This window comes from Melozone crissalis, unplaced genomic scaffold, assembly GCF_028551555.1.
Source record: "Melozone crissalis strain CALT ecotype California unplaced genomic scaffold, PUWL_Pcris_2 ptg000018l_1, whole genome shotgun sequence".
Lineage (NCBI taxonomy): Eukaryota > Metazoa > Chordata > Aves > Passeriformes > Passerellidae > Melozone > Melozone crissalis.
In genome coordinates this window covers 19,520,195-19,543,162 of record NW_026535796.1, presented here as the reverse complement: position 1 = coordinate 19,543,162, position 22,968 = coordinate 19,520,195, and the positions used below count along the sequence as shown (strand labels likewise).

The 22,968-nt window shown below is 40.9% G+C and overlaps 1 protein-coding gene and 1 long non-coding RNA gene across 3 annotated transcripts; one reads left to right on the top strand and one right to left on the bottom strand.

Annotated features, from left to right (window-relative positions):
- Positions 1-322: 322 nt before the first annotated feature.
- On the top strand, positions 323-4,389 carry OIP5 (Opa interacting protein 5). Its single transcript, XM_054276123.1, has 5 exons — positions 323-674; positions 809-875; positions 1,851-1,973; positions 2,497-2,578; positions 3,847-4,389. The coding sequence occupies exons 1-5, from the start codon at positions 323-325 to the stop codon at positions 4,006-4,008; spliced, it is 786 nt and encodes a 261-aa protein (XP_054132098.1). The 3' UTR covers positions 4,009-4,389.
- Positions 4,390-14,385: 9,996 nt separating this feature from the next.
- Positions 14,386-21,587, bottom strand: LOC128936416 (uncharacterized). Of its 2 annotated transcripts, none has more exons than XR_008482988.1 (4): positions 21,497-21,587; positions 16,756-16,791; positions 15,996-16,216; positions 14,386-15,178 (listed from the first exon to the last, which is right to left on the bottom strand). It is a non-coding gene; the product is annotated as an uncharacterized LOC128936416 (long non-coding RNA). The 2 variants fall into 2 exon arrangements; XR_008482989.1 differs by lacking the exon at positions 21,497-21,587 and adding an exon at positions 20,858-21,124.
- Between the last annotated feature and the right edge of the window lie 1,381 nt (positions 21,588-22,968).

Sequence of the window (22,968 nt, the reverse complement as noted above, 5' to 3'; positions counted from 1 at the left end):
CCGACACCACTCGCACCGCCCCCGCCGTTCGAACTGGCCCGCTGCGCCAGCCCATTGGCTGGGCCAGAGAAGGGGCGTGGCTAGAGGGGGCGGAGCGCGGGAGCCGCCAATGGCGGCGCGGTCCGCCGCGCCTGCTTATTTTCAAGCGCCATGAGACGTTCCTGGTAGAGAAAGCCGCGCGCGGTGAGGCCCGCTGCCCAATAGCCGCGGGCGGCCAGGATTGACACGCCTACTGACCAGTGGCAATGCAGATTTGCGAACCACCCTCCAATCGCGATACTCGGGGGGCGGGCCCCGCGCCCCGAACGCTTGGCGGGAGGAGATGGCGGTGCGGCAGCAGCTGCGACAGCTGTTCCAGGACCCGCAGCCCATCGGGGCCATCGTGCTGGAGCGGGCGCCCCCCCCGGCCGCTGCCGCTTGGGCCTCGCCGCCGCCATCCTCGCCGCCGCCATCCCCGCCCCCGCCGCCGCCGCCGCCGTCGCCGCCCCTGTTGCCCCTGCCGCCGTCGCCTTCCTTGCCGCCGGCCGCGGTGCCGGCATCGCCGCCGCGGCGGCAGGGTCCGCTGCCGGAGGAGTGCGCCGTGTTCCACTGCCGTGGCTGCTGGACGGTGCTGGGGGACTCGCTGCAGCTGTGTGGGCAGGAGCCGCCGGGGCTTCGCGTCCTCATCTGCTTCAGTCAGTGCCTCGTCGGGCCGGCGGGTGTTGCGGGCGCGCCGCTGCCCTGCGCGGGCGTCGGGCGGGCAGCGGAGACCGGGCGGGGGCTGGTCCGGGGGCTCTCGGCTGCAGCGCGTCTCTCTCTTTCTCCTCAGAAGTCACCAGCGATGTGACCTGGGAGGACTCGTTGCTGGTCGGCCTGGAGGGAGCCCTCCTGGGAAGGTGCGTACTCCCGTAGTTCCGGCCCCGGGCCTGCCCTGAGCGGCAGCCGCGGTAAATCGTGCGGGCAAAGCCGGGCTCCGGCACGGCCGGGAGCTCCTCCGGCTTGTGCGCGGGGGCTCTGAGGGGCTCGGCAAACTCCCAAGTGACTTCTGTGCCTGTTCCACACTTCGGATGGAGAAACCTTTTGTAGGGATGTAGTTTTCACTTGAAATCCAAGAGTTTTGCTGCTATAACCTCTGTAGGTAGAGAGAAACATTCGAGCAAAGCAGTAGAAGACAGCTTAACTTGTAGGTCCCTTTGTTCCCTTCCCTAAAAGGTCTCTTACTTAAAACATCTCTGCGTTTTGTTTGGTTTGGTGGGGTTTTGGTTGGTTTGGTCTTGGGGGGAGGGGTGGCTATTGGCTGGTTGGTTTTTCTTAATACTGAAAATAAAAAACTTGCGCTGCCTTATTCTTGCAAGGTTTGGTAACTCAGTCTAACGGGAAGAAAGTGAAATGTCATCTAGGGGCTTACAGAACCAATAGCTTGTTTAAATGATTTTTAAAGGCTATTTTACAAACTGTCAGGACTGGGAACTTTTTCAATATAAGACTTGCTCTTTTTTTTACTTTTCCTTACCCCTCCCTCTGCATGGAGTAAGAATCTATTTCATTAGAAAGAATTTACAACTAGCACATGCATTGCTTTATTACTTAAATCATGTTGAGTAGAATACTCTAAACCGTTCTGTGATAATAAGATGTGCATTTTCTTCCTTAATAGCAACTTCACTTATTAGATAGATTACTTCTTTCACAACATGCCCAGTTTCTTATGGTCATGTTGGTTTTGTACATATTACTTTTTTGAGGAGGAGGCATTATTATGCCTTGGATTTTGCCCCAAGGGAACTGAAGATTTGATGTCCTCTGACAAATATACAGCATCTGTGGTTTCAAAAGCTTCTTTTTAAAAACATTTCCCTTTCTCCTTTTAGTGCTTATTATTTATTATTCTGTCGGTCCTGTGGCTTGGCCGTGGGCTTCATTCTTTATTCTTCTGGCAGTGAGCTGGCACATCTTCGGGACTTGTTCTGTTTCTTCAAGGACAGCATCATGTGGTGAGTACACTGCATTCTTATGGTCAGTGACTTCACAGGTTACTTCACTAAGTTACTGTACAACTGGCCCACAGCTAACAAAAGTGGTTTGACTTTTGTCTGAGCACACTGGTGTAGGATTTTAATATTCTTGATGTCTAAACTGTGTTGATGTGAATCCCTTTGATTTGCCTTACACCTCTTGAGTGTCCTTGTGTAATGTAAGATTTCATATTTACTTGTGTGCAATGCTGAAATCTCTTCAGTTCCAGATTCATTTAGCTAACCTAAGGTATCAAAGTGATTCCATGATAGGTTGAGGACTTGACTATAGCAGCTGTAAATTACTTACAGCAGGTGATGAGAGGATCTTGATTCCAAAATAAAACCATTGTTGTGTTTTGAGTATTTTCATAATTACTGCTTTTGGCAGCAAATTTGTATCTGCTTTAAAACCATCTTAAATCATCTGTCTAAATAGTGCAACTATAGGTTTTTAACTGTTTTTCTTGTGGTTTTTTTTCTTTCCCCTTTTGTTTTCCAGTTACTTCTTAAAAAATCAAATGATTATGGAAGCTTCTAAGGTGAATTTTCCAGCAGTGACCTTAAAGAAACGCATGCAGAATGTAAGAAAATACTTTTAAAATGCTGGTAATTTTGGACATTAATTCAAAACCATTGACACAAATGTGGGGGTTTTTAGTGCCTAAGATTGAGAAAATGCTGCCTTATTTGACAATAGCTGACTCAATGCATGAGACGTGAAACATTTTCTAAGAACTCTAAAGTGCAGAACATACCAAATTCTAGCTAAATTTTGGCAAAAGTTTGTTATCTTTTTATCTCTATACCTTGCAAAGAAAAAAAACCCTAAAGTCATTTATGCAGACTTGGCCTAAGTATTATGACTTGTGTTGTCATTGTTGAAGAATTTAAAAATAGATTTTTTTTTTTTGGAAGGGATTTTTAAAGTCATATTTTTATGTCTGTGTAAGATCAAAACACCATGGCAGTATTTGTAGTTTCAGAGAGAATTCTAGGACCTCCCTCCTGTTTTGGTGTTCAAAGTGGATGTTCTTATCTGTAACCTGACTAGTGGTTATGTTAGTTAATTGCCTGTGCCTTAGATCAAATAAAGTTATTGTGTGTTGGAGACAGCCAGAATATCCAGTATTTATGTGATAATTTGTTCATTACTTTTTGGGGGGTTGAGTTTAGGTTTTAGTTTCTCTTGTAATGGGCCTTTTACATTTCTAAGTTTTGTCCTCTTCCAAGTCATCTTCCAGTTTCTATAAGATCAGAGTGTTTTCACAGGTCAAGTGAGGCTAAGATAAAAAAATCTTATCTAGATAAAACTTCTGAAGTTGAGACATGATTTAGTAATAATACATGCTGAAGTAAAAATATGACAGCACTTCATTGCAAACACAAGTTACGTGACTGTAGAGAGTTCCCTTGTTGACTAGAACAAGCTCAAGCATCTGGCCTTTGCTTTTTGAGACATAATGTCCACATGTATTCCTAAGCTAATGATGAAACAGTTTGTCCACATACTGTCAAAGAAAGTCTCTGTCTGTGTGAAAACTTGAGTTAAGTAGGAAAGATCAGGTTCATCATAGTAAAACTGCAACAACTCCATCTTCATCTTCCACTATGTTCCTGGAAGGGCTGATTCTGGTACACATTGATCCATCTCCAGTTTTTAGTGCAGCCTTCTGATCTGGGTGCTGTTTTTGTCAGTACTAAACATGCAGTATAGAGATCGAGCTCCTCTATATTTTCCCACCTTGAAAGTGAGCTGCTCTTTAGCCATTTTAAGTGGGGTGCAGGTTATTGAAAGATCCAGTGTTAGGACTTTTTTTGCTGATTTTAATACTCTTCTCTTTTCTCCTAGATGAAAGAAAAGCTTGTGGAGTTAAGTACTCGTGTAGAATTATTGACAAGGAAGCTGGATAAAATAATTATGCAACAAAATAATTATGTAACAGAATGGCAAAACTCTTCAACAGATCCAGATGACCTACTACCAGGATATGCAGGAGTTAATACCAACTAATACCCATTTTCAAGAACTGCTGGAGTTGTTTCTCCATCTCTGCTGAGTTTGGTCATTACAAAGAAATAATGCACCAGACCAGGTCTGAGTATTGATCTGTCACTTCATCTGTGTGTGGAAAGAACTGATGATGAAGTGCATCCCTTCAGGAATACCTGAGAGTCTGACATACTAAAGTTATGCTTGGGAGACTGAATAGCTCACCCATGCAGCATGTTACTCTCTGAGGCTGTGTAAATCTGACTTTGGTTTTTCTAAGGACTTCAGGGGGAAAACCAGCCTTTGAAATACTGAAGTCAGGTTTCTGGAGCTATGCAAAACATATTTAACAAGGTGATGCTATTGAAGAGCCACCATTACAAACTGAACATTGTTAAAAACCTAAAGCTCTTGTCCTGTATTTCAATACAGACCCATTGTTAATGGCAGCCTTGTTAATGGCAGCTAGATTTTGGTCAAGTGGCTCATTAGCTACATCTGATGGGTGAGCCACTGCTATATGGACTCCTGAAGAGTTTTGAGACTTGCTTGTGTGTGTTGCCTGCAAAAGCAGCAGACAAGCACGTCACAGATGCTGCAATATTCTTAGAGCATAAGTCAGGACGGCACCACGGAGGCAGAACACAAGGTATTGAATTTCAGGTAAAGGGCAACCCATGTGCCTGCCAAGTCTGCTGAAGTGCAGCCCCAGGAACAGGACTGAGTCAAATTTTGCCAGCTAAGGCTGTGAGCAACTGCCTTGAACAGATTTGAGGGTTCCTTTCTGGAATGTTAACTATGAAACCAAGGAACAGCCTTCTGCACAATCCTGGAAGCACTGCCTGAAGTTAGGACTGCCTGTTGCCTTCAAGTGGCCAGTTAGGATGTTTCATAAAAAATACCTACTCGTGGCTCATTGGCATCTCTCTGTTGAAAATTGGTTCTGCTTATTTCCAAATATTTAGAAAATAATTTTACAGATAAGAAAGCACTACTTACCCTTTGTTACTGGGACAGAATATCCCTTCTTCTTGTTTTTTGGAAGATTAAGGTCCCTTTTCCTCTCCCCTTCCCTGCCTAAAGGGCTAATTTTTTCTCCAAAGGAATAGTGAATTTTATGGAAAGTTTAGCAGTTGTCTGTAGTAGTCTAGAGAGAATTCTATTTTCTTGATCAACTTAATTCCAGTGATGCAAATTGCATTCTCCTAACATGTATATGACCAGCAGGTTGCAGACCTCGTTGCTGCTGCTGCCAGTTCTGTGTTTTGTGTTATTTGTAAAATAACTGCTTGGAGCAGAGGGTACAAAACTCACTGTAAGGCACCTCAGAGGTTTTAGGTGGGCAACTGGCACTTAGGCTACTACTAATGCTCACTGTGCTGCTTTCTGTTTGGGAGTTCTTATGGACTCAGTTGATTGTCGTAAGCAAAACCATGGAGTATCAACAGTAGTTCTGCAAGGAGAGCAGGGACTCTCACAAACTCTGGTACCACCTTTGTAATACTTCCTTAGTGCTTGTGTTGTTGTTGGATGAGTATAAGAAATGTGATTGATAATGGGACTGTTTGCTTTTGCCCTTTCATTCTAGTTTCTGCATTGAGACTGGTTCTTGCTATTTTATGTCTGTATTATGAATAATGCTAAATTGTTTTGCTTCATTAGTGCTGATCCCTAAAAACTGTCAGTTACATGTTTGTACTATATTTAAAGTTGTGAAGAAGGAACTTCTTAAATAAAAGCTGAAACTCAGAAATTCATATAGTCCGAATCACTGCCAATATTATGTGAGTACTAAGCCTACTTCTTTTCCTTTGATTATTTTGCAGAAAAAACCCATCACTTTATCTCACTTGGGTCCTCATTTGTTATAAAGCATTAAAGTATTGGTTCCACAAATTATATTACCTATCATGGATTTAAATAAAAATAAGTATGTGCTGAAGAATAGCTGGTAAATTTTAAACTGCATTTCTGTAATCTTTGAAACTGGGAAGACCTCCATCAACCACAGAAGAAATTTTTTGAAGTGTAGTCCCCAAAACAATAAACAATACATCCATAAAACAGTCTTCTGAGGGGCCTTGTTACTTTTAAGCAATCAATAAAAGAAGCAGAATTTCTGCTACCCTCTAAAATAACCCTTAAAGGGACTGAAGTGGAATAACAATTTTTGTTTAGCTGCTATTTAAGTCAGAAGTCTGCTGGGACAGCTGGCCCCAAAGCAGATATCCAGCATGTAAGAATTCAGCTCAAGTTGTTAAGTTTTGACAGAGCTACAGCAAGTACACCTCAGAAGTGGAGTGGAATGTACAGTAATTTGGTTAATTTGTCTTCTGAACAGATGACACATCCAGTTTTAGTGCATTCTCAGCCTGTGCTGCTTTATTGCTAAAAAAGTTTGTATACAGGTGCAGAGTTTCCAGGTTCATTTTTAAACAGTTCCTCTTTACAGTGTCAAAAGAATAAAATCTTATCTTGAAATCCTCAAAGATGCATAGATATAAAAGCAAGCTGCCTTTTGGAAAAAATCAGAATTTGCAGGGAGACATTCTTTCACTGTTACCATGTAAAACATGTGCAATGGGAGTACATAGTTTGTAGTCACACCAATAATTTCCTCCACTAATCCATGCAAGAATGCTATCAGAAATTCAATATAAGTATTCTTTAGCCTATTAAGTACTAAGGTAATTTTTAGGAATTTACACCTAATACTTCTCCTTTGCTGTTATGTTTTTCAAAAGGAAAATAACTTCACTGATATCCTGAAGTAGCTTATTCCCCAGGTTATACTGAAGGGAAATACAAAGGATACAATGGCTTACTCATCACAATATTTAACAGACTTTAAAACCATGCATAGTGTTCTAAAGAATTATGAATGACCATGGTTAACCACTGGGCTAACTTTGTGTTAGAAATTTTCTTGTTTCTTGAAGGAGTTGGCTCAAAGACTTTCATTCAGTCTAACTTGTGATACCATGTAATAGTTATCTTCTTTTATAAAATTTGTATCTTCATTTGGCAATCCTTACATATTTAAAAAGAGCATTCATGGGTAAAACCACAATTCCCATTCCATACCCAAAACACAGTGCTTTATGAATGGTTGGCTATGAAGTATGAACAGGAGTTAACTTGACACACCTTTTTTTCCTCCAAGACACTTTCTACTTAAGAGAGAGGACTGAGCCTCTGTACATGGAGAAGTGTTCTGCACAAGTTAAGCCCACTTACAAAATTAAGCTAAGCTACAAGAATGGAACTCTGCAATTACAAGCCAGTATTCTACATATTTAATTACAAGTTTAAACTTGGAAAAGTATTAGTGATGTAGGCTATACCACACATTCTCTTATTTTAAAACCGCAGAAATTGCATTATCCACTAAGAGACTTGAATTACAGAGAACACACTAAGAGTTTACAGAAAGATGGCACCCAAATTCCCTTTTATCTAGTAAGCGAAATAAGGAAAAAAAGACAATTGCAACCTCTGTTGCAGAAGATAAAGACCTTCAGTGACCAAATCTAATTTTCTGTTTTTAAAAATCTCTTTAAAGAACTCAAAAAATATACAAGATTACCAGTATTTTCAGGTTCATTCCTGCAGATGCCATTATTGCTGGCTGGTACCAGTATGCTTCAGTACAGCTGCCTATGTGGCTAGAGTTACCTGAAAATACTGTCTCTTAAAAAGCTATTCAACACCTGAAAAATATCTACTGTGCTTATTAATTTCAGTATTCTCCAAATAATTTCTCTCACCACACTCAAGCTATTACTTACTGCTGTCTGGCAAATACTACACTCAATTTGAGTCTGTGGTTTCTGTTACTCGTTTGTCGCCTTGGGTTTTGGGGTGATTTTTTTGTGGGTTTGGCTTTTTTCCTTCCCACCAGTAGCTCCCCTGCACCATGTAAGAAACTCTGCACCCTTTTCCTTGCTACAGCTGCAGCAGGTGAGAAACCTCATCTCGCCTCTAAACATGCTTAGTTCATGCCCTGCTTTCTACATGCTCAGGACAGTGAGATGAACCAGACTAGAGGTTACAGAGGTGAGTTCTGCTGATCCCGGTTCCTGATTTACACTTTTGGTGCCATGCTTCTGTCCCTATCTATACATTCTGCCCCCTTCCCTACAGAGGCAGCACATTCTCTAAAAAAAACCCAAAATTTGAGAATCAAAGCAGGAAGTTCAAGCTATTGGTATATTAATTCCTATTGCTTCATTATGTATAAATGCATATCTCAGTTTACTGGTAATAACTACACTACACTAGACATTTTGAATCATGCATAATTAGAACACTAGCTCTAAGATTTGTTTGTGGGCCTGTGCCGCTTTCCTTCAGTTTCTCCATGCAGTTCTTCATGCCTAAGGCATTACAAACTACCTGCCTTTCATTCGACCTGCAAACACACTCATTTGGAGGGGAAGTGGAGAGAAGCAGACAGGATTTACATAGGACACACTGAACAGAAAGTTACTTCTATCTTTAACTTTAGATGGGGTAAAAGTCTTGGGAGTTTATCTATATTATAACCTGGTACATAGGCTCAGAGACAGAAACACACTCTGCTGACATCATGAATACTGACACTTTCTCTAAAACGCAGGAGGAAGTGTAGAGACTGAAAGGGAACAGACTTCAGAATCCATGGTTAGTGTCTGCACTGTTGAACAAGACACCCTGATTCAACTGTTGGCTTTTGTATGCCAGTCAAAGTGCTACAGGGACAAAATGTTGGATCATTCCATGAAAGAAATCCAGTGGAATCTAACTTGAACTGTCATTCTGCAGCTCTGTACCTGATCAGCAAGCAGGATTATTAGTTTTGGAGGAAGACCAGCCAGTTTCCTAAGGATGCAAGAAGCAGTAATTTCTAAGATTCATTATACATCTAAAATAGTTCTACCTTCAGCATTTTTTCCTTTTCTGCCCCCCACAAAAAACCAGACTGCCAGTTCTTGACATTGTAATCCTCATGTAAAGTGTCAGTATCCTCAAGCTCAGTACAATTTTTTCCCACTTGCTATCAAGAAGTCTTTGCAAGACTTCCTTTTTTCTCATAAATTTGACAAATACCCTCAGTTTCAGAAGGTATAAGAAGGTTCCCAACACAAGTACTGGCTAGACCTTCTGCAGCAGCACTACTGGATATACAAACAGAATATATTTGTATCATCTGGGTTTAGTACTGCTAAAGGAGGCATGTCCATACTGATCATTATACCTTTTGATATACCACAACCCAAGAGTGGTAGAACCTGACACTTCCACTTAGGTTTAGAAGCTGTTAAATCAAGGTTGAAGCAAAAGTCATGCCATAGTACAAGAGCTGAAAGCCAAAGGGACTCCTTTTGTTGGTGTGAATAGTAATGCCTAGTCTAGCAGCCCACAGAATTCAAATCATTATTAAAAGCCTGAACTGGGAAGTGTATGTAGATAGCTTGCCTGGCTACATCAGTCTTTATTTCCTCCCCCCTGTTCTGAGTGGATATACCCTCGAAGAATTCTGTTCAGCCACAAAGCTCATACTTCAGAAGTATGAATGTGACTTTGTTACAATTATAATTTCATTATTATGTAAATGTACTTGCTGATCACAGACCACGTAATTTCTCTAATGTAATCAGAGAGCAATCAAATGAAGGTCCCCTATGGCCAGCTTCCAATTTTATCAAAAAATCAATAGTTGGAATTTAAGTTGATTACAATCTTTCAGATCAATTACTTTTCATAAGCTTATTACACATTAGCCAACACTTAATTTAGACATTCTCATGCTTATCCTGTTACTTTATACTGCAAAAATGCTCACAGCCCTCACAGTTCCATTGTCAATTGATGAAGAGCCAAAGTGCTTCACCCCCATGCTTTAAAAACACAAGAAGCTTCCACTAAGCTGGAAGCTTACAGTCTAAATTACTTCAGCTTTCCAGAAGAAATGCAGTCAGATTGATCTAAACCTAATTCTGTTCAGAATACACTACTGTATGTTGGGCCACACTGTGTCCATAGATGAGGCATCTACACTAAAAAGTGTCAACTAGGAACAGTTTAGAACTCCTGTGGCTCTTTTATGCAACCCTTTGATAGCAAGTAATTTTCTGGATGCAGATCTACAGGTGAAGATCAATAACCTTTTGTGTTACCAGAGGCTTCACAGTACTTTCCTCTGCAAAACTTCAGGCATCAGCTGAAATCAATTATGGTCTGAAGCAGTGTTTAGCAAAGCTGAAATTATTTTCTGCTGTAACATCTTTAGAATTCTACAGTTGTGCTTGGCATGCACAAATGTTTTGAGTGTCAAGTGCTCTCTAATGTTTTGTTTTGTGTTTTTTTTTTATTTAAAGACTACCTCAGATTGGTCTTTATAAACGAAGAAAATAAAAAGTACTTCCCACCACAAAAGCTTCTAACTTTAGAATCAGGTTCTCTTCACAGTACAGTACTTGGAAAAGTTTCATTTCTCAGAGAAATAGAGCAAGTGCTAGGCTACAGAGAAAGAAAAAAATTACAGGGAAACTTCAGCTATCCTTCCAAAGAGAACTGTCGGCCCTTCCCCCAGCACTCACTGACAGTGCTTCAGACATGTGGCAAAGCTAATTTTTCTTTTTTTAATATATATATCACGTTCATTAACTTAGTATTCAAGTGCCAAATTCCCTCCAATGAGAGGAACATAAGAAGAATTCACCCTTCTTCTCAGGAAGACTCTTCACACAACTCCCTGCAGCACAGAGCGCCACAAACTTATTTGGTTATTACCCACTTACTCTACTGTACAGTCTTGCTAATGCAAGTTATTTACTATCACATGCAAAACAGTTATTGCTACTAAAGTTCTATTTTCTTATTAAATCATCTTATGGCTTTGTTTGCATCAGGGATTCTTCCCCCTACATACTGTGCTATTTTGCATTCCAGTTTCAGAGGTATTTTTCAATTGATTCTCCCAAGCACTAAACTACTTTATTCAATGGTACAGCTACGTCCATTTAGAACTGAACCTGACTCTTAGCACAGGTCCCCCAGAGCTCTGCTGTAAATGGCCCACCTGTCCAATTTTCTCAGAAATTTGTTAGATGCAGAGGGTTGTTTGGTTGGTTTTGTTGGGGTTTTTTTTTCCCTGTTACATACATTAACTCTGCCTGGATTACTGTCATTGCACGGAAGTACATGCTTTTTGATTAATTACTTTAAAGATATATCGTACCAAAATTACAAAACCAAGCTACCCATTCCCTCCCTCCCCCTAATGGCCATTTACAGGCAGGTCTCAGGAAAAAAAGATGCAGTATCCTCTCTAAGCTGAAAGAGAGAAATGGGTGAAGAGCAGCACTGGCATCAAATAAAAGACTTATTCCTAGGAAATCAGAGGATGCCATCCACAGAGCAATGCACATCTCAAGAATCATGCCAGTCTCCTATTCGACCAGTCTAAGCTGCCCATTGAGTGCTAAGCCAATTTTACTTCCCCGGTCTAAACTTTCCTTCTGAAAAAAGCAGAGGGAGAGACAGAAATCATTAAAATTGAGCTTAGAGCTGGAAAGCAAAACTGGATGTTACCTAAAATACAAGATACTGAATTCTCAATAATACAGGGGTGGGGAATCTCTGATTCATTGGCTAGAGACAGCCTGCTGCAGAGATACAGCCTACAACACCGTTTTCCAACAGCCTTGGACCTTAACGCATTCTCTCTTATTAAGATGTATGTAAATGCAGGATCCACCAAAGTTATTTTAATATTCAATAGGATTTCAGCCAAAAAAGGTTCCCCATTCCTGCAATAATGGAGAAAAGTCTTCTACGCATAATTAGCACATCACATTTTGCAACTATTAACTTATCACACAATGAGGATAATGTTTTGCTAGCTATAATCATAGAGTCAGATCTGAAAAAAAGACAAGATTACTTAACAGACATTGTTAATTATCTGAAGGTAAGAGATGTGTACAGAATGCACACAAACTCTTTAGCATATTCATACTTTTTGAGTATATCACAGGATGGGTAATAGATGGTTCAATAAAATTGAAAATGGAAGAAAACACCAACAAAGATTTAAAGAAAAGAATCAGACTGATAGGGATGAGAATTATGGATACTTGCATACACTAGCTTACTACTGTAGTTGGACAGACAGACAAATATCAAAAAGTCAACTATGATTCTATGAAGCCCATTAAGTGAATGAGTTCCATTTCTAAGGATAGCATTGCCATTGTCAAAGGGAGGATACTGCATGTTTAGACCATGTTTGTGACATTCCTATTGTATCCTTTCTAGTGTTAATTACATTATCATCACTGTTTACTAATAAATTTGTCACTCAGAAATTGTAAAAATACTACTAGGCTCATGCACTGGTCCTAACATGGCACTACAGTTTGCTACAAAGCACTAATGCTTATGGAACTATACACATCTCAAAATGGAAGACATTGGTGATTTTGTTGTTTTCAAACAACTTGTAACATCATTTTGTCCACAAGTATTAAAATATATATATGTATATATATATATATATGAGCTATTGCACATGCCCCTTGTTTTTGTAATCTTTCACATGGGAAGATTTCCAACCAACATAAAGAAAAAGCGGAGCAAGGAAAAGTGAGTCAGATGAAGCAGCATTTCCATACACAGCAGCTCTTTAAAGGTGCTGGCCAGGAAGGTACAGCAATGGGGGTCTTCTGGGCATGCACCATAGGAGTATTATTTCTGTGAAAGTCACAGATCCTTAACCTAATAAAATCCTGATGTTCTAAAATTAAACGCGAAAACTAATGCTGCTACACTGTCATGAATAGGAGTTAAGAAAAAAATCAGTAATTCTACTTTTTGTTATAATGCCAGGTTACAAAATATTAAGGAGCTTAGATTATCAGCTCTCTAATCAGGCAAATTTGCAATTTTTGTACATGTCCACAGAAAAAAAAATACCTTCCTGTCCCCCAAATATTTTGTCATCAAGCTATGCAAGAAACAACTGCTATCTCTAACATCAGAAGGGTAAGTATGGGCAGAAGGAAGAAAATTCCCAGATCTAAATCAGACATTTCTTATACCACATACTTCCCAACCACTGTAATCCTATGATATTGACAGTATTTTCCACCACTTAGAGATGGATCCTGCTTCTACAGACATCTCCATTAAATCCTATTGGCTCCAACATAAGGAGGCCCTAAAACAAAGTGTGCTTTTCTATTTGCCTCCAATGCCAGAAAGTTCAGACCACATTCAGCAAAGTCAGGCCAAGCTGGTGGTCGCCTCATCAAGGGGTCAATGTTAGTTCTTATCACACAGCTCACCACAATGTTGCACACAATTTTAGAGCACCTCTCTGATCATTAAAGTTGGCATTACTTTGATACACTGCGTCCTGCCCACGTGTCTGCTCTTTGCTTCATGGAAACACAAAATGGGTGAAGCTGTCACTAAATCCTACTGTTACAAAACAAGTCTAAACACAGACATTACTTGGAGGATTAGAATCAACATCATCGCTTGTCCTCACTCTGCTATGGAACTTGGCCCCATAAAATGTCACCACATTTCTGATACTAGAATGCTGCCCTGGCAATCAATCACCAAGATTTAAGAAGGATTTCAATTGTTTGCTTTTTCAGCCATTTTCAGGCTGTCTGGCTCTCTCCAGCAGTTTTCTAAAAGGAAAAACAGAACAAGAAATCTAGAACACTTCCCCAGCCATTTTAGTATCTCCCGTACTTTAAGCTAGCAAGCCACATTTCTAAATCACAAGCTTGGAATAAGGTGCACTAAAGAGTTTCAGATTTGAGGTGGAATATAATACATATCCCAGTTCTGGTAGGTTTTTGAAAAAAATCTTACTTGTTATAGATAATCCCATAGCAGGGAGCATGTAAACAATATATGCTCCCATTTCAGAATGACAGAAAATATCCTATATAATCACAAATTACATAGACAAAGAATCTTGTGTAAACATGAGAACAACCAGATTGTGCCTTAGTTTAGGAAGGAATAAGAAGAGCCAGAAAAAGGACTGTACTAAGTATTTCTGCTCTCAACTCACCCCTCTTACGTGGCTAACATTCCATTTTCCTGGGCCTATTTCTACCTAGATGGAGGAAACATAAAGGTCCTCTCAGTCATGAAAGAATCAAAAAACAAGATTTCATCAGCAGTAGGAAAAGCTGAAGTTGTGTCGAGGAAGCCAGGTAGATAAACTGCAACTTTACAGCTCTGGTCTCTTCCATCCCATCAAAAGTTAATTTCTATAATAAAGAAAGATGTTCTGCCCATCTCTTCTCCTGTAGAATGGTCTTGTTCCTTTTGATGCTAAGGATTCATTAAAAGCCTGAGGAAGGTAATGATTAAATGCAAACCTAGTCACTATGATGTTACCCCAGAGGCCTTCAAAGCTTCCTTTTTCTTTGCTAAAAATGAAATGATGCAGAGTAATTTCTTCTTCAGGTGAAAGCTCTTCATATCCCGCACTTACAGAGGTTCACACATGCAAATATACATTTTGATCACAGCTTGGGATACACAGTATAGACAAGGTGATTCTGTATTTGTTCTTGTGCATTAGCTGCTTTATGTGAGTTGACACCTATCTACAAAGTCAAGCCTGGGACCTGGACTAGAAAATACCTGTATGAGATACCCCTAGTTGTTTGGTAAGTTTCTTGCAGAAAACATTCTGGTTTTCCTCCTGCAACTTGTCATATATATCAGGTCAGTCTGACACAGCAATGCATGCAGACGCTTTATCTGCTAGGAATTCATTCCAATTTGACACAGAGAAGTATTTAACTGTCCTAAAATTAAGAAGGAAATACCAGTGAAAAACACCAGCTTCCACTTGCATCTGATTACAAAGTATTTTTCATTTTAAAACAGAATGCAGAAAGCTGTATGAAGAGCTGGCACAGAAGACATTTTTTCCGGAAAACAAATGCTGATTTTTGTTACTCTGCTTCTGAGTTTTGATAAAACAGTGGGCTACTTCTGTGGGGGAAGTCATCTGGTGAATCAAATGTTTGGTGAGATGATTCAAGCAGAAGTGGACAGATCTTTGTTCATTCAGCTCCATGGAAATGAAGAACGAGTTTTGCTTGCTAGAAGAGAAATATCCACATTTTATAGCCTTTGACCAAGTAAGAGGACCACCTTCTTAAGAGAGGATCTGGAATTCCAAATTAAAAAAACAAGGAAGGTAGTTTAGTAATCAGAATAAAATACATTCAACGTTAAAATGCCCACCAGTTCACTACTTTAAAAGCCTGACTCTAATGGATAAAATTACCTGGTTTCACAAACTGCAACAGTCCCTTGGTCTGTAAAATTCTGTATCTAACTTTAGATGGCCATAAGCTGGCTAAGGAAACACTTCAGAAATGCTGAACTACACACTTAGAAGCGATGCAGCTAAAAATACACCACTGTTAATCAGCTGTGGGGCTTCAGCCGTGTCTGCAACACAGAGATGACAACGAAGAGGCAGCAGCAGAGTGCACATGGCACAGAGTGTATGTGCTCTGCTCTAGCAGGTTGCAGCTCAAGGAGACATCATTAACTGCCATCCAACTAATTATGAAACTGTCAGTGCCAGAGAGGAAAAGAGCACTTACAACAGTTTTAAGATCACATACATTAGCTTCTTACTTTTACTCATTTCTCCCCACTTATTCACAGCATAGCCATATTTCAGGAACTCATCTTTTCACAGATCTCCTGGCCTTCCATCAGTGATACTCACCTGGCACTACCCAGCTGCAGCAGCTGTTAACACTGATATTTTTGCATTAAGTTAGAAGCTAACATGGCTCCACTCCTGCATCGCTATTGCCAGAATGTTTATTAACATTCTCTTGTGCTAAAATAAGAGATGCAAAATAGAGGGGGAAAAAAGGGGAAAAAAAAAATCTTTCTCTTATACAAGAACATGAGAATAACTAATCTCTTCCTTTCTTTTCCCTGTCTCTATTTCTTATTTTAATTACCTTAACCATTCCGTTGATGAAGTCCAGAAATAGTCTTCCAGTGACAATTTTCAGCTCCTATGTTAGAAGCAGTGAGTAGACCATGAAAATGGCAATATAGTACATGTCACTATCAATATCTCTCTTGAGTCACTCAAATATTTCAGCTGATCATTGGGCTGACCATCGACTGTTGGGAAAATCTTATTCTTATGAAGATGTGGAGAAACAGACCTGGAGAGCTGCAATAAAACATGCCAAAGGTTTGTGACAGAGCTGAGAACAGAATATAGCCCTTTGTTGCACACCTTAACTACCAAAATATCTTTATTTTATTCACTGGGAAAAAATAAAACTACAGAAGTTTATTGTAATCTCAAAAATTCTGAATGTACTTTTTTCCTATTTGATAATTTACATTTGGTTATTTTATCATACTTCCAATCCTATAATTTAACAAATAACACTTTTAAGAAAACTATTACAAGTTAACATAATTTGTTTTAGCAGAGCAAATGACACCACAGGACAGGGATTTTATAACTTTCAAGGCATTTATTCTTGTTAGAACATATAATAGTCAAATCAATGTTTCTTTAAGGTGAAGCCCAAGCTGAAATCTGACACTGTGGCAACATTCCATTTCTCTGAAAGCACACTACACAAAATTTAAATCTCAATGACAGATTTCTTCGGTCAGGGAAAAGGGAACTAAATCAGCTGACAAACTTGGTTTAGTTCCTTACATTTAGTACCTAAATAACCTCCCAAGGGTACTCACCATTATTTTTGATCATTCCACATCCTCTTCCGTGAGCTGAGAAAGAAAGAGATTAACAAACAAAATTAAATTTGCATCTAGGAAGCAGCTCAGATAATACATGATTATCTGCATAATACACAAAAGATTAGCTGTACCTTCCATGAACCAGGTAACATTTTTAGACTTCCTACACAAAACATGCTGATGTTATATTTCAAATTATCAGATATACCCCCTCTTTTAGTTTAAATCAAGAGAATTAGACTGTGGAAGAGCCAAGACACACAAACTTTAAATAATTGGAGGCACACATTTCATTTTTATGGGAAGTGAGATGGACACATATTCAGTCTCCAGTATGGCAAGAAACTCTTTCACGTTAATAACAAACCACTGTAGTGAGGATGCTGAGCTGACAACCTAACTGGAAGAATAATGGATTGCTATAAGCAGAACTATCTCATCACACAGAACCTGAATCATTCAAAATTCCTTAGCAGAGTTATTAGCTGCCACACTCCTGCACAACACAGCATTTCTACAAGCACCAGGCACCGGGACCTTCAGAAAATCCCCAGCCATGAGACAATCCCTATTTCAGGGTAGTTACTTCCTTCCCATGTTGTTAGTTCAGGCCCTTCCTACTCAAATTTTCCCTCAAGAACCAGCCAAGCACTATGTGATTTTTGAGACATTAAGGAACCAACAGCATATGCTTCACAAAAGAATTAACTTGAAAAGGAACAGTTACCAGCATTGGTAAATAATTGGTAATAATCCCAAATTGCCTTGTCATAATAGAAACCACATAATAGAAACCAATCCAATCTTTGAAAAGCTGGGACTTCTTTCAATAAGACTGTGAATTAACTAAACTAAGCACTAAAGTAAGTCTTATTAAAAAAGAAAGCAGCTGGTGACATTTAAAGCAACTCAAGCAAAGGACTGGTTCATCCAACACTGAAATTCAGTTAGCTTTAACCTACTTTTTTAATTTTAAAAAGTTCACTGACTTTGAATGCCCCAGTTTTTAACTACTCTGCTTGATACACTCTCTACCTGACTTTCATCAATTATGTGAGCACAGAGTTCACAGCAGTCCAACAGAACTTGCAAATGCAAGTGGATATATATCAAGGTTATTGAAAATGAGCAGGCACTGAGACTGATAGTGAAACTATCAACTCTTCAGATAAAAGCTAGTGGACATTACAAAGAAAAAAAAAAGCCATTTTTCTTGTTTCATACTGTACTGAACACACAATCAATTGATGTGGAGCAAGAAATAACTGTGAAAGCTCAACACTGCCTACATGACTCCTTCTTTGTTAAAAATTCAGAATGTATTATTTTCATTAAGTCTTGACCTATTGCCCATTTTTTTTCTCTACCATAACTAAAGATTAGTTTCCATGAACTTTAAATCTCACATTCAGAGAGGTGCCTGTATTGAAGAAGTTCGGTAATTTCAGGAATTCCAAAGCCAAAAAGAGATTAAGTACTATCTCATAAATTTACCAGCAAAACTGCAATATTTGTCTTCTCATATATATTAACATACTGTATTACCAATCCATCAGTATGGCAAAAAAAAAAAAAACCACCAAAGTTGGTGTTCTGACATTATCAGCACACTGGAATTGGAGACTATATTAATATAATAGTATACAGTTATGCAACCAACTTCCACTCCACCCTCCATGCTCTGTTTTAAGGTACAATAAAAACTGTGATCCATCAGATCTGGCTTTCCAAAATACTATCTTTGACTCTTATACAGACACAAATCCTCCAGGAGATGAGCAGAACTAAAAAGACTCAGAAGATGATTCCACTTCTCTTGCCTAGAGCCTGAGAAGTATGAGGAAGCAAGGAAGGAAAGATCTAGAAGCAGGTTTATATAGAAAGACCAACAGACAAAAAATGGGAAGCATAATGGAGACCTACGGAGATACAGAAAGCAAAACCAGCCCCCACGAGTCTACTGTGGTTTTCCCTATGGCTTAAAAACTGCCAAATTTAACCTGGAGACTGAACGACGACAAGCACTGAAATTACAAACACAAATACAATAGAAAGTAGCTTACAGTCCTGCAAAAAATTAGCTGCCTTCATGCTCTTTTTGCTTTCTAGGTAACTTTGAACTAAGCATCTAAATCAGAGCTCCAAGGCAAAGGTGAGAACTTGTAAAAGAAAGTGTAAGACTGGAGAAAGAACAGGGGAGCCTGAGTGTGGAGGCACCAAATGTAACACTGGGCAGGATCGGGCTCTTACAAGCAGCACCCAGGCTGGCAGTCACACCCCCTGCCACTTCAGAACACACCCAGATCTGGAGACAACACCGATAACCCAGAGCCAGGACAATCAGAGACACAGGGCAATGTTCCCTCCAAAAGAGTTCACAAAGGCACATCTGAAGCCTGGAGTGATTGCCAGCCTAGGAAGAGGCCAGGAGACAGTAAGGACCTGTCAACTTTTGTCCCCTGCCAACAGAGACTGCCAGTCTGCTGGATCCATGGCATGGTGCTTGGCTGCTGTAGAGACATCTCAGGCACCACACACACACCACCTTAATTTTTTGTTTCACTCTGTATTTTTAAATAAAACCCCTTTCCTCTTTTACCAGGTTTCCAATGCACATCTACTTATTGTTGGCACAGTATTTTACCAGTACTTCGTACCACAGCAGAGAAAACTGCTTAAAGATGAGCTTTCAATTCCATGATACCCACACTGTAGGAACGTGCCCTAGGAACACTGCTCAGGCAAAGAAACAACCCTTCTTCCACATTCTATTTTGGAAAAATCCTCTTCATTTTTTTAATCCCCTAAAGACTGTGCAGGTTTTGCATCTCACAATCACATAAACTCTGGCATGTCAGGACTGGTTTCAAACACTGCTCCTTTTTTAGTTTTTAAGAATGAATGTGGGAGGTGTTCAAGTGATACTCCAGACTCTTCACAAACTTGGTCAGGACTTTTTAGCCTTGGCTGGCCCATGACTTTTGACACCCCTGAATAAGAAGTGACAACCATGAGATGCATAGCCTGCTCATGCAAATTTTCACACTGCAGACTCACCACTGTGGGCAAGATTGTAAACCAATGCATATTGATTTGACATATACCAGAGCAACAGGAAATTTTGATATTATTTTTAAGATACTACTTCTCACAGCTTTGTGCATTGAAAGCAATTAAGAATAAATACTAATCCATATGAATTTCTTACTGCTAAAGTAGTATACAACTTCACACAAAAGTAAGCTGATTGCTTATTATTCTTCTAATGATAATATAAAACAGAATTATCTTTATATGTAGTATGCCAAAGACAAATCTTCTGACATATTTAAAAAGTTCATACACAGACATGTATAAGTAGAAATATTCATCAGTGGCAGCATACTGTGTCTTAATGTTATGTTGCTCCTAAGCTGCTATTACTGTTACTACATGAGTAATGTTGCACACAAAAATCTGTAAAATGTTCCTTAAGAAATTTTTCTCGTAAGTAGCTACTGCTTTCAGAACTAATTATAAGACACGCTTATATTTCTTTTGAGTTATTTCACCAGTTACAAATAACTACTTCATTATTAGGTCATCTGTGGTAACACACCATGTCTCCACAAAATCTAAAGCTATGCTTCTCATTTAACCACTTCAACTTGTTTCTTTTACCTGCCATGCAGATTGAAAATGCAATCACAATTCCAGGATGAACTCAAGAACTGCTGTCAAACACAGAACACAAGGAATCTCATGCCAGTGACATTAATTCTTTTGCTTTCAGTAAGAACTGTTGATCCCCCCATTTTTTTTTTCTTCAGATTTAAAATAAATACCATTCTCTAGCACAAAATTCCACGGACAATTTTGAAGAATTCGGGGCATACCTGGCCTGCACGGTACTAACTTGGAAGGAAAAGATAGTGCATTTAGCACTATCTGAAAACAGTTACTGCACTTAGTACTAACTGAAAACAGTTTCACGTGTTTCATGGTGCCTTAAATTCTTTTTACCTTATTATCAACAAGAATGCATAGGGCTAAATCAAATTCCACTATAATCTCTCCGATTTCCATAGAACTTGTTTTGCAGGGCAGATTTTTGTACCTTCCGGTTTTGTCAAACAATTAGGAAGCCATCCCTTTTGTGCACTCCTGTGTCAGCACTACAGACATCATAAAAGGATATAACCATTCAGATCAGCAGAATTCATCCAGCCCACACATCGCATGAATAAGAACGATAACAGCAGCGTAGCTGTATTCGGCGCTATGCTCGTAGCAGACACGCGAAGCCTCATTTCAGATGATAATTTCGGTTTCCCTTCCCCAGGTCGCTGCCGGCCACAGCTGTGCCCAGTGGGCTGCGGGGCACCGCCGTGCAGGAGCAGGCTCTCCCCTCGGCCGTCTGCTGCAGCCCGGGCCGGAGCTGCCGGCCGCCCTCGTCCCCAGCGCCGAAGTTGCTCAGACTTTCCAGGGCAGCGAGCGGGTGGGACCGGCCCGATTCCGGCTGCCGTCCGTCCCCACACGGCCACCGGCCCGCTCCCCGCTCGCGGCGGGCGCGGCGACGGCGCCCGGCCGCTCCCACTGCTCCGGCCCGGCGCCGCGGGAACGAGCCCGAGCCCGGGCCCAGCCCAATCACGGGGCGGGACGGGGAGGCGGGTGTGCGGGCGCTCGGTCCCAGCCCAGTCAGGGATCCGGCACCAGGCTTCGGGCTGGACGCAGCCGCCGCTCCCGCCGCACTCACCTGAGCGCGGCCGAGGCCGCGGGGCCGCGGCCGGCCCGGCCCCTCCGCCTCCTCCGCCCCTCACTCCGCCATCTTCCCCTCCTTCCCCCGGCCTCCCGGCGGGGGCTCGCTGCGCCCGGGCCCGCCCACTCGACCGCGAGCCTATTGGGTGCCGTGCCCGTGCATCAGCCCTCCGGTTTTGGCGATGATTGGCCAGCGGCGCCGTCAATCACAGGACTGGCCTCCCGCCTCCAAGGCGGCCCGCTCTGATTGGCCCCGGGCAGGGCAGAGGGAAGAGATTGGCTCGGGCGGCGCGAGCGGGACTGGCCCGGGGCGAGTCCTCCGGTGACCTCCAGGGGGATTTAAAGGGGCCGCGCCGCAAGGGCGGCCGCGCTGAGCACCCGCCGCGCACCACCGGCCGTGAGGTCCCGGTCCGCCGGCCCTATAGCACCTGGTGAGCTCATCGAGCATCGTGCGTGCTCCGAAAGGCGGCCGTCAGTCATTCTGCCAGGTTTTTGTCATCCGCAATTTTTTTTACAATTTTTTTTTAGCAGCGATAATTTTGCACTTCAAGCTGACGGGTGGATGCATTGAAGAGTGTGAAGAGGAGTACATACCCATTCAGAAAACTCTCGAGAAACACCCCCGTCTCACCGTGATTCATCCCACATTACTACAAACCATTTAGCTCGAAATCTTAACACGTGTGTTCAAACATTTAATACAACGCTTTTCTGCGGCGTCACGTTTTAGAGCAGACTGGAATGAAAGGCTTTTCCTAACTTCAATATTATGCCCACATTCTATTTGCAACCAAAGCTCCAGTTTCAAAGAACCAAAACCACGTTTTTATGTTCCACTCTACAGTCACAGAACAACATTTTTACTCCTGCTCTTCATGAGTCAAATCCTGTATTTGGATTATTTTCTTTTCCCAGTTGTTGCCAAGCTAAGGGGCCTACAGGTTTCAGTAGTGATTAGATATCAAACCCAACTCTGCTTTCTACAGTCTTCACAACACTCTGGTAACCAGCTGCAACCACACAGTTCTGCAGCCAAGCCTCCAGCCAGCCTCAATATAAACTCATGGCTGCAGATTTGAAAATAAGACTCTCCCTCAGTAGACTGGAGAATGGTTCATCTCTATTTAAAATCCTATCCCTTGTACTACTTTTTCAAAAGACAAAGATGAAATATTAAGTAGCTCTGTCTCTGAGCTGCCAACACCTTCACCTTCAAGATGACCTTTTTCACGACAAAATACTTTAAGCAACCAGGTATGCTAAAAATACTACTTTAGTGGAAATCTGCTTGTATCTGTACAGCTTAGTTAAATTTAACAAATTTAACATCTCAGGTCTCTAAAACTCCTCTTACTGTCTACCACCTTTTAAACTATATGTTATATATATATAGTTTTCAAAATATTAAGTAAGATAGTTATTTACATGTGATTTATTCTGCTAATGGCAAAGTTAGATTCTGATAGTTGA